A 12,649-nucleotide genomic window follows, 5' to 3' on the forward strand; every position below is an offset into this window, starting at 1 on the left:
ACTTTGCTTTCCTTCATCTTTAATATCAACCTGCATTTCTCACCTAGACTTCTGTAATGGTTTCCTATTCAGATTTCCATTTCTGTTCCCTACCCCACAATAATTTTAAACTCAGGATGGTCTTTTACAAATATAGGCTAGATAGCCTTTTTCTCCCTATTGACTTCCCACTTACTTCAGGTCTTCTCTTCCATGGCCAACAGGACCCTGCCTTCCTATCTCTTCATTCTCATCGCATTCCACTTCCCCTTTGCTGGCCAGTGCTCTAGATATGATGCTCTCCCCTCTGCTGGAAACGTCAGCCTGCCCACTGTCCCCTTCCCCTGTTGTCTCCCTCTTCCGCATTCTTGAGTAGCAGTTTCAACATCACCCTTTTACAGGCTCCCCATGAGCATCTAATCTAAAGCTGATTTTCTCCCTGCCCATACTCTCCCTCATGGGTTACTTTGTCCATCACCCCTCCTTAGCCTTTACAGCAAATAGCTATATTTGAAATTCGACTCATACTTTTTTATTTTCCTGCTTAATGCTGATACTGATGCTCTCAGGTGCAGATATTATAAAGTCAACTCAAATGGTCTTATACAAAGGATCCAGAAGGAGGGTGGGATTCAGAGTAGATCACATCTTCCCTTATGTTGGAGGAATGCCTTATGCTGTGCTGCCTTAAGTCTAAGCTTATGACTCAATAAGTAGGATGAATTTATGATTGCAGTCGGATTAGTAGGAAATCCAACCCACTGATTTAGGTCATTTCCTGCAGTCACATTCATTGCTTCTCAATAGAGGAAGAGTGGGAGCTAGCCTCATTACCCACCGACAGCTCTATGTTCATTGGGAAAGGGGATTGTTCTGTTTAATCCCTTCCTGCTCCTAGGGCAGTACAGACGTGTGGTAAAGAGAGTCTAGGGAGCCAGGTTGGAGGCCAATGATTCAGTGGAGATATACAGATAGCTATAATAATAATATATAATATATACAATAATAATATATATAATCAGTCACCAAAAAAGGAAAAGAATGGACAAAGGTGAATGATATTTTTTGCTCAAAGACTCTGGATTTGGAGACTGACCAGATGTGAAATGAGAGGGAGATGAGGACTTTCAAGGGGTTCTGAACCTGGGATCAGAGCCCCAGGCCTCCTTGTTCCCACTTCAATGCTGTACCTTCTCAAGCAAAGGACAGAACAGTCTCAAATAGGGTATATACTGCCCACAAAGAGGTGAAAATGGAGTCTTGGTGGAGTAAAAGGAACCAGATATTAAAATGGCTTGCAGCCCTCCAAAGCTATGACAGATCTTACCCTCTGGTATTTCATTTCTCTTGTTAGGGTGAATTTTAATTAAATAAAATTTTCTTTTTAGGAGAGTTGCAATAATGAACTTTTAAAAAGTTATGTTTGGCTTCCCTGGTGGTCCACTGACTAAGACTCCATGCTCCCAATGCAGGGGCCTGGGTTTGATCCCTGGTCAGGGAACTAGATCCCACATTCCACAAAGGGTTTGCATGTTACAATTAAAAATTTCAGTAACAGTTACAAGTAAAAATTTCAGAAGTAAGCCAGAAAGAAAAACACCAATACAGTATACTAACGCATATATATGGAATTTAGAAAGATGGTAACAATAACCCTGTGTACGAGACAGCAAAAGAGACACTGATGTATAGAACAGTCTTATGGACTCTGTGGGAGAGGGAGAGGGTGGGAAGATTTGGGAGAATGGCATTGAAACTTGTAAAATATCATGTATGAAACGAGTTGCCAGTCCAGGTTCGATGCACGATACTGGATGCTTGGGGCTGGTGCACTGGGACGACCCAGAGGGATGGAATGGGGAGGGAGGAGGGAGGAGGGTTCAGGATGGGGAACACATGTATACCTGTGGCGGATTCATTTTGATATTTGGCAAAACTAATACAGTTATGTAAAGTTTAAAAATAAAATAAAATTTAAAAAAAAAAAAAGAGAAAAAAAAGAAAAAAAAAACTAATATTACATTTATATCATGCAGGTACATTCATTAGATGAATTTATAATGTAGGTTGCTATTTAAAAAAAAAAAAAAATTTCACAGGTTGCAACCAAAAAAAAAAAAAAAAAAGATTCTGGATGCCACAGTGAAGATTCTGGATGTCACAATTAAGACCTGACACAGCCAAATAAATAAATAAATATTTTTAAAAAAGAAATACACAAATGCTAAAGAGCTTCCATCAACACAGTCATTCACAAAAAAAGGTTAAGAAACACTGAATTAAGGGAAGAAGAAGCCCTAATTTGTAATTTAGGACTGAACAGAGAGGTTGGTGGAAAACCAGAATAATCTCAGGTGTCTATATATCTACATATATTGATACACACATACATGTTGGCTATAAACAGATCATCTTATATAGTTATAAGTAATAGCCACAGAGAGATGTTTTTCAACTATTTTACTGAAAGATTAGAAAACATTCTGAATACAGCATTGATTTCAGGCAGGAAAATTACCACTCCTCTGTTCACAGAGGACAAAGATGACCCTAGGCTGTTCTGTTTGATTTTTCTAGCATAAATGTATTCTAAAAAGTGTAATCATTACAGCAGGCCATCACACAGAGAAACGAGCTTAAGTGATCTTCCAGGACTTCCCACATACTAGTCACTCTAACAGGCAAAATAAACCTGTCAGAGTAAACTGCACAAAGTCTTTCAAATGAAAATATTAATAGGGTTCAGTTGAACATCCAAATTCTATCAAGAAGTAGAGGGAGAAAAACTGCCACATATTCCCCAAAGTAAATGTATCCAAAAAGCAGATGAATGTCTGCCACAAGAACCAGTATGAGTCTGAACAGTGTTTTGTTGGGACCACAAATACGAAATTCCTTGTCTAGCTGTGTAAGGTAACCTGGAACACCCTTAGCTCTTGGTACTTGTCTATGCTGACAAGCAAGTTTGGCTCAGATGGTAAGAGGCCTTTGTGAATAAGAGGGATTGATGGGACCCCCTTCCTCCCCATTTCCCAGATGTCAGGAGAGACTTGTTTAACAAGCAACATAACAATCCATGGAATGGGAGAAAATATTTGCAAATGAAGCAGCTGAGAAGGGATTAATATCCAAAATATACAAATAGTTCATGAAGCTCAATATCAAAAAGACAATGCAATCAAAAAATGGGTGGAAGATCTAAACACACGTTTCTCCAAAGAAAACATACAGATGGCCAAGAGGCACATGAAAAAATGCTTGACATCACTCATTATTAGAGAAATTAAAATCAAACCTACAACGAGGACTTCCCTGGTGATGCGGTGGATAAGAATATACCTCCCATGCAAGTTTGATTCCTGGTCTGGGAAGGTCTACATGCCATGCAGCAACGAAATCCATGAGCCACAACCACTGAGCCTGAGTGCTGCAATGACTGAAGCCTGTGCTCCTGGAGTCTGTGCTCTGCAGCAAGCCACCACGAGAAGCCTGTGCACCACAACGGGAGCGTAGCCCCCACTCACCACAACTGGAGAAAGCCTGTGTGCGGCCATGAAGACCCAGCACAGCCCAACACACAAAAACTAAACCACAGCTACAATGAGGTTATCACCTCATATAGGTCACAATGGCTACCACCAAAAAGTCTACAAACAATAAGTGCTGGAGAGGGTATGGAGAGAATGGAGCCCTCCTACACTGTTGGTGGGAATGTAAATTGGTACGCCACTGTGGAGAACAGTATGGAGGTTCCTTAACAAACTAAAAATACAGCTACCATATGATCCAGCAATCCCACTTCTGGGCATATATATGGATAAAACCATAATTCAAAAAGATAATATACCTTAATGTTCATTGCAGCACTATTTACAATAGCCAGGACATGGAAGCAATACAACATCCATTGATGCGGGAACGGATAAAGATGTGGTACATATAAACAATGGAATGTTACTCAGCCATAAAAAGAAGGTAATAATGCCATTTACAGCAACATGGGTGGACCTAGAGATTGCCATACTGAGTGAAGTAAGACAGAGAAGGACAAATGTATGATAGTGTTTATATGTGGAATCTAAGAAAAAATGGGACAAATGAACCCATTTACAAAATAGATATAGAATCATAGAAGTAGAAAACAAACTTATGGTTACCAAGGGGGAAAATGAGGGGGAGGGATAAGTTGGGAGACTGGGACTGATACATACACACTCTATATATAAAATAATAAGAACCTACTGTATAACTCTACTCAGTACCCTGTAATGGCCTATATGGGAATAGAATCAAGAATGTGAGTGTGTGTGTGTTTATCTGATTCACTTTGCTGTATAATAGAAACACACACACACAAAAACAAAGCAAAACAGACAAAAAATAAGCAATATAATCTGGGCACAGGAGCCAATATTGATTGCCCTGATTAAAAGTTTCCAAAACCATATATTTCCTTTTAAATAACAATGAAAATGCAAACAAGAAATATTTAAACATTATATGCAATACTTGAGAAAAGGTACTTAGAATATCAAAACTTCAGCCCAAACCTCACAAACCTGTGTGTCATCTCTCCCAGGAACTGCAAATCTCAGTTGTGTCCTTATTCAAGAATAAGCATGCAATTACTTTCCCCAAAAGTTCATGATGGGGAGAGAGTCTTATCACAAAAGACTCACACAATACATTTTTCTCATTGTCTTTGAGTAGGCTGTCCATATCTTATTTTTTAAGCTTTAAGTTTTGTGATTGTTTTCTTGAAAACAACCAAGTTCCCCCTCCATCGAGGGGTCATAACACAAAGGTTCTCAACTTGAGAAAAGACCCCAGTGTTCCACGAAGAGGTTTAATATCCTGGGAAGACAGGACAGTCATTCATTCCCCAGAAATGTGAGAGGAGCCATTTATTTATTATTAATGACACAAGTTTAGATCCTCAGAAAGGGGGAGCTAAGTTCCACACATTTTATTTGCTTTTGATTTTAACCCATTAGAGTCTTAAATTTCTTTGCATATTCAAGATGGTTAGGAAGGCCCTGAAGTTGACTGTGGCATTGAAGGGAGGCCTCCTTTCAGTTTGGCAACTGATCTGCTAGGTTAAAGTGAATGTAATTTGCCCTGAAGCATGAGCAGCAGTCCATTAAGAAATCACTACAGCCACTAAAACTGTCCATTCATACAGTTTATTTCACTAGGCTGCAATTTTATACACAGTATGAAGAGGTTTCCTGATAGCACACATATAGTTTACTTTCTGTACTGCTGAAGAACCAATTTTTTTTTTTTTTACATTATATCATAACACCCTATCATTAAAACATTATTCAGTAAATTTTTTTCCAACTACGTATAAACGGAGATTTACCACACACACGGTGCAAGAATGTCTTTATAACATATCTGGATCACAAAATGTGAATCTAAAATACATCACTGTAATTAGAACACTACTTTAAAATTACAATGCCCCATGTTATATCAGCCAGATTTGATGAACCCCTGTGTACATCACAAAGCAGTTGTGGATATCCACAAAGATAGGTGGACATCTTCTTGGGTAACTGGCAGCAGCTTTTAAATATGATTTCAAAAGAAATCTTTGTTTAAGAGTGAAAATTCTGAATTTGAAAACTTCTTTTATGTGTTCAATATTCTCAGAATCAAAATGGGACATTTAAAAATTTATAGTCTAGTCTTTAAAACAAGGAGAATAAATCCAACCCTCCTTTAGCTGAAAGGCTGGCATTGTAATATTAGGTTTCGCAGAAACCTAAGGAAAGAACTGTATGGGAAGTGGAAATGAGTTAAAAAGCAACATAAAATTTCTCTGAAAGCTTCCTGGACTGCCCCTCCCCACCTCTGTCAAACAGAGAAAGAATACTGCTTTGCAAATCAAGATGTATTTCCATGACATGATGTTCTAAAGAAAATGTATGTAAACAACTCAGAGAGAAAGATTTCTTCATTTTCCTTTTTTTTTTTTTTTTTTTGGTGGAGTGAGGCAGTGGGATGGTATCCGTTAAATAAGAACTAGAACTTCTTAATCAAAAAACCACTTTAATACACACAAAACAGCTAGGGATAATTGCTGAAAATTTCTCATGTGTTTCCTTTTCTTTCTCCCAAAGTTTGAGAATGTTTTGAAAGTTCAATAAATAGTAGAAAAATAATCCTTTACTTAGAAATTTGAGATGCATCGTTTAGAGCTTAGTATGAGTTCCGTACAGCAAGTGTGGCATCTAGGTACCGCTAAGAAACCAGGTGAAATCTTCAAAGACACACTTCTCTCTGCCTCTGCCACATTCTCAGTCTCCAGGGGAGCAGACCTCTCTTTTCTTCCAGTTAAGGAGAGCAGAATGTTTCTGGCTCCTCGGAACATTCCTCTGGCTCAGCTTAACCAAGGTTCCCAATGTTTCATTTATAGGTTCCGGCTCTGTTTAGAGGTTTGCGTCTGTTCATTCCATTGGTGTGATGGCAGGTTCATTAATCAGACTTCTTTCCCCTCCATTTCACAACCAGCCTAGCATCTTCACAAATGCGGTGTTGCGGCTGTTTCACTTGTTTGGAAACATGTTAACAGGCAGGAAGATGAGTTCAATGACTCCGGACAAAGCAGGACACAAGTGGATTTGATGCTGGCTCTTCTTCCCTCCAGAACATTCGGCAGCTCCCAGATCCCGCCTTCTGAGGGAGGCGAGGGGGCTAGCATTCCGCGTCGACAGTGTGCACCGTCACGGCCGCCTGCAGGTGGTGGCTGTGGTGTGGCGTCGGGTGGTGCAGGCGGTAGTGGTGGAACTTGTGACTCAGGAGCGCGGCGGTCTGGGGCGGGGTGTCCAGCTCCAAGTCCTCGTCGTGGTTTCCCACATCCACCCCGGCCGACAAGGGGTCATTGGTGCACGGAGGGTTTTCACTGTCTTCCTGTGGGCTCATGGTGCTGTAACCTAGAAAATGAACACAACACATAGGCAGCTGAGAGTTTCCAGAGGCAGGGACGAGCTGTCAGGCAGATTTCTGCGGGCACTGGGAGGCGCTCCTACCTTTGGACTATGTAAGAGCCAATGTTTGCAGGCTGCCAGCAGACCTTGAAGTGACTGACTTTTAAAGAGATCTTTCATTAGCTGTTGTCTTAAAGCAATTACACAATAAATACGTAATCATTTAAAATAATACAAACAACAACGCTTTCCCCAAATCCCCTAAACCAACAAAACAAAACTGAAAATCATCCCAATTTTTTCTGATCCACAGATCCCCACAATTGACATTTGGGGACACAACCTTCTACACTTTTCCCCGAGATAAGATCACTTTTTATTTTAGAGAGAGAGGGAAAAAAAAAGGCAGCTTCAAAACGCCTGAATGTGATACCACGGTAAGAACAAAGACAGCTGCCACCATGACAGCCCTGGTGTCATGTAATTTCTACACACCAACAAGGCATGTATTTAAAAATCCACTTTACAGGTGAGGGAAATGACAATCAGAGAGGTTAATGAACTTGCCTGAGTTTCAGTCCCTAACAAAACACTAACTCCACAGACACCCACAGCAACTAGCAAAGGAATCAGCTATTCTTTGTGTAAGCTGGTTCACTGTATTTAAAGATTAATTTCTCTTGGTATTCTAAGTAATACATGTTTCAAAAGAAATTGCCCTTGCTGATCAAAGGATTCCATTCCAAGAACCTTGGCATGTTTTTAAATATTGCAAAAAAAAAAAAAGCCTTCAAGAATTTTGAGAAGTGACAGCTCGTTAATATTTCCGCTGGATCTACAGTTAGCATCAATCAACACTCACCCGTGGGTAGCGCTAGTCACAGCCATGGCTGCAAAATTGACGTGCTTGCATACAGCCAAGCAGGAATAGTTTGTGGTTGAAAATGTTATGCTTCGTGTGAAAATGAGAAAGGCAATCCTCAGTGCTCAATGAAATGTTCAAACGACAGAATTCTTTCAGTCCAACCAACAAATATTTACTGGGCATCTACCTTGTATAAGACACTGTGCTGGGCACTGTAGGAGACCTGGAGATGAAAACTGATCCCTGTACAAGGAATTCATTTACTAGTGCTCGAGAAATAAAACAAGTACAAGCATAGCTCAATCCAATTATTCATTTATCAAAGACCCTCAGGAGGCTGAAAGGAAAGACTATGAAGCATGAATAAGAGATGTCTATTTTCCTTAAGGATTTCACCACCGAGTAAGAGACAGGTATGTACAAAGTTAGGTTTACTCTACTGAAGATCATGGTAAGTGTTCTAATGGAGGTTTAATTGAAACCCAGCATGTGCTCAGTTATGTCTCACTCTTTTGTGACCCCATGGACTGTAGCCCACCAACCTCCTCTGTTCATGGGATTCTCTAGGCAAGGAATACTGGAGTGGGTTGCCATTCTCTCCTCCAGGGTCTCTTTCAGATCCAGGGATTGAATCTGCATCTCCTGCGTTGCAGGCAGATTCTTAACCACTGAGCCATCAGGGAAGCCCATTGAACAAGGAATAGCTAATTCTGGCGGGCGGGCTGGGAAAGTTTCAGAGAAGAACTCATATTTTACTTGGGCTGTAATGGATGAGTAGGAGTTTGGTGAAGTGGATAGGAGCACAGGAACAGAAGGGCATGGCCAAGAGGACACAGGGCAATTCCTATACCATGTGGCCATGATGAGTGCTAGCAGGTAGCTACAGGAGGGACTTAAGTTTACAAGGTTTTGAGCAGACCACAAAAATAGCATGGTCATTTTTATATTCTAAAAGCAGAGTTATGGTGGAAATTTGGAGGTTGACTAGAAAGGAGAGAGAGGGAGGCAACTAGAAAGGAGAGAGAGGGAGACAGTTAAGAGGTTATTGCCACAGCCTGGGTGAGAGATGTTGAATTAAAAGTATGGGATTGGACAGACATCTCTGGAGTGGAAAAACAATAGAAGTTCATCAGAAATTTGATGTGGGGGACTTGGGGGTGACGGGACAGCAACTTACTGTCAGGAAGATGACAGAGGGAGACTCCAAGATCCTGAGTCTTAGGGAAGGAAATGAATTTTCTTTTTGCACATCTTGATTTTTAGCATCTGTGAATAACATATGTAGAGATATCCAGCCAGAAAAACAAGTCAGGGCAGGAGAAGGCAAGTATGTTGCTGTGTGCCTATGATTACTGAGTGCCTCCTTGGTGCCTGATGCCAGGCTAGGGGCTCCACAGAAAAAGGAGTAAGGTGAGGTTCCAACTCCTGAGAAGCCCAGAGTCAAGAAGGGGAAATACAGGTACAAAACCAGAGGTACCCCAAAGAAACACCAAAGCTGATGAACTTGACTTAGAATCCTGGAGGAAGTGACATTCAAGGTGGCCCTCATGGGAGAGAGGGGTTCCCTAGATAAAGAAAGGAGTGGAAAGTATTACAGGCAGGGAGATTAGCATATGCAAAGATGCAGCAGATAGAGCGGCTGTGGATTTGAGGAATGGGGAAGAGCTTCGTGTGCGAGAGAAGGAGTAAGAGATGAATCTGGACAGGCAGGCTGAGACCAGATCAGGAAGGGTGGTCACAGAACTGGGGGGAAGGTGGATGGCAATGACATAACGTCTGCTTTAAGATGACCCTTGTGGCAAAGAGGAGGTTGGATGGAAGGAAGGAGGGCTCCAAGGCTCAGAGTACAGGGGGCTGAGCACTGGCCCGAGGAGACGGCAGGGCCCTGAAGCGAAACATTTGCCGTGCTTCAGTGGAGCAAGCTGCTGCTCAAGTGCAGGGCAGGGCGGGGCAGCCTCTGGTGACCACATGGGCTTTCTGGCGCCCACGAGAGTTAACATCCTCAAGGTTATTAGGTTCAGATGCTGGGGGAATGGAGATGCTTTTTCCCAAGATGCAAAGATCAGGAGCCAGAATGAACTCCTCAGCCTCAGTAGTGCTAAGTCTAGAATGCAGTGGAGGCTGTAAAGGCTCAGTTACAAATGTTCTACATGTAAGAGACCAAAGTACTAGAAAATACATTTCAGCAAAATCTCAGTGTCTGTGCCGATTATTTTTGGCCAACCTTTAGTGCTAGGCTGTCTTTATCCTACCTCCAAATACCTCCTGGATGCCTTCCTGTCTCGCTTATTTACAGGCATCCATTGTAATGATAGTTGATGTCCACATTTGTGGTGTAAAATTCATAGCGGTCCCTCTGCGCCTGCCTTGCCCTCCCCAACTTCCCTCATCACTGTGCTTCATGTTCCATCTGAAGGTCTTTTCTGGGAAACCTTCCCAACCACCACCCACCCCACCCAGTCATACCAACCCACAGGAGTTCTGGTGGCCCTTCTGTGATGTCAAACGGTATTCTCTGCAATCCCTAGCTTAGATTTTACCATATTACAAAAAATATAGGACTGTCTTGTCTATTAGAAAAGTGCAAGGGCTTAGGCCTCACATAAAGCAGGTGTTTAATTAAAAAAATAAAAATCACATAAATTTTCACATTAATTGGTTTTGTCTGGTGTGACATTTACCAGTCTCATCTAATAATAAAGGCATTCTAGGACTCACTAGGCCCTGCCTGGTGTTCTGACTTAAGAGTCTGGGTGCTCTGAACCTGGCTGGTCACAGACCCAAGGGGTTGGTGAGCGGTACAGGCAATTCGGGGGCATCAGCATTTTCTGATCAGAACCCCAGCAGAGATCCTTCCAGAGGGAACCACTCACTCTGGAGCAATCTTGTTTTATTTGCTCAGTGGGACACTATTGCTCAATTCCTCTGTAACTTAGGCTTTCTCTTATCTCAATAATTAATGGAAATCTGGAGGGAGGGAGTTGTGGAGAAGCAGGAGGAAGCCAAACACATGCTCTCACTTAGCAAATTAATTGAGTGTTTACTCAGCACCAGGCAATTCTGTGCAGTGCTGGGAACAGTGATGCATAAGACAGACACGGTCTCTGACTCATGGAGGAGGCAGCACTATTTAAAACACAGAGGATATATACAAATAACTTCCAAAGAAAGATTTCTTTACTATCCAAAGGTATATGTAGAGAAATTCTTGCAAAGATTTTTCAAGGGAAAACAGGCTTTAGGAAGGAGGCCAGGCATCACTCAGGAATAAAAGAGCCAAATTAGGCTTTTGCTCTTTGGTTTTCTGCTAATATATTTATCCCCTGGTTCTTAAAGAAAGCTCTCTTGATGTCAAGGGATGTTAGGTCCCTCTGGGGACTCACTCACCACCTTGTGGTCACAGAGAGTAACTGCAGGAGAATAACTGCACCCCTAGAAAATAGCTTTGCTGTGTACTAGGTACTTTTCGACCAAATTTTCAAGGTTCAGCATTTTAAGTCTTTTGGTGTTTACTTCACAAGGAGAAAATTTCCCTTTTATAAAGAAAAAAATATTGCTTAATATACATTTGAGTAATGCTTCTAATGTGATGGTAACTAAAACACAGATTCACAAGGAATAAATACATACTGTTGGTTTTTAACTTAAAAAAAAAGCCAGTTGATGGTTAGATAGAATGTGATATTTTCAAGAGAAATAATGGGCAAAGCAGAATATCAGTTCAGTTCAGTTCAGTCGCTCAGTCGTGTCCGACTCTTCACGACCCCATGAATTGCAGCACGCCAGGCCTCCCTGTCCATCACCAACTCCCGGAGTTCACTCAGACCCACGTCCATCGAGTCAGTGATGCCAAGCAGAGTATAAGAGTTAATAGTTGAGCGCTGGAAAAAAAATCATGCTGGAAAAAAAATGCTAAGTGGTGTCAGAATATTGACTAAAATGCTTCAACTTTTCAAAACCGTTCTTATTTTGAGTGCTTAAGATAAAAATTGGAGAAGGCAATGGCTCCCCACTCCAGTACTCTTGCCTGGAAAATCCCATGGACGGAGGAGCCTGGTAGGCTGTAGTCCACGGGGTTGCTAGAGTCGGACACGACTGAGCGACTTCACTTTCACTTTTCACTTTCATGCATTGGAGAAGGAAATGGCAACCCACTCCAGTGTTCTTGCCTGGAGAACCCCAGGGACGGGGGAGCCTGGTGGGCTGCCGTCTACGGGGTCGCACAGAGTCGGACACGACTAATGCGACTTAGCAGCAGCAAGATAAAAATTAAAATAATTCTCCTTTAAAATACAAAACTTTGTTGGCTACATGGAAGATTTATAGTTAAAAATGAAGCCTGGAGTCTCCAAGTGTAGCTGGACAGCATTTAGTTTTAATTCTAAGAATATCACCACTCTGAACCACACCCGGAAAGTCTTGTCTGTTCAATATTTATATATTTTATTCTTTTGAGGTTTCCTTTTGTGCCTCAGACCTGAAGACTCGTGTGTAGATAAGCTCACTGCGTACCAAAGAACCAGGGCATGACCAGTTCAAGGGTGAGCACCAATGTCCCCTCACCTCCCCACCCTGGGTCTCACAGGATTTACTTGCAGATAAAAGTGAACTCTGTTCCCATCTTCTTCTTTGTTCCACTTCTTTAAGGGAACTGTCATATTCAGCCTTTTCTCAATCTTGTGAATACATGCATGCATTTGTAGTTTCTTGCTGGATTATCAATTCTTTGAGTGCACAGCAGCTGTGGGGGTGAGGAGGTCGGGCTCTGAGCTCATGCCTGGCCGTGTATTATCTCACTTCATCCTCACGACAACCTTACCAGGGGGTAGTTTCTAATCCCCTTTTAATTATTAGGAAACTGAGGTCTAAG

At 41.7% G+C, this 12,649-nt stretch overlaps 1 protein-coding gene across 4 annotated transcripts in view; it reads right to left on the reverse strand.

Moving 5' to 3' along the window:
• Positions 1–5,146: 5,146 nt before the first annotated feature.
• The window catches only part of CACHD1 (cache domain containing 1), a 236,091-nt gene continuing 228,588 nt past the window's right edge, over positions 5,147–12,649 (reverse strand). For 2 of the 4 annotated variants that reach the window (XR_006551869.2, XR_006551868.2), the window contains 2 exons: positions 12,372–12,520; positions 6,782–6,920 (listed from right to left, as the gene is read on the reverse strand). Coding sequence is in view for 2 of the 4 variants with exons in the window: in XM_025288542.3 (XP_025144327.1) it covers positions 6,682–6,920 (239 nt within the window). In the remaining 2 variants the exon portion in view is untranslated. Of the gene's footprint in view, positions 6,921–12,371; positions 12,521–12,649 lie in introns of all 4 variants that reach the window. The other 2 variants (XM_025288542.3, XM_006059916.4) reach the window with 1 other exon arrangement.

Source organism: Bubalus bubalis, chromosome 6 (assembly GCF_019923935.1).
Source record: "Bubalus bubalis isolate 160015118507 breed Murrah chromosome 6, NDDB_SH_1, whole genome shotgun sequence".
Classification (NCBI taxonomy): Eukaryota; Metazoa; Chordata; class Mammalia; order Artiodactyla; family Bovidae; genus Bubalus; species Bubalus bubalis.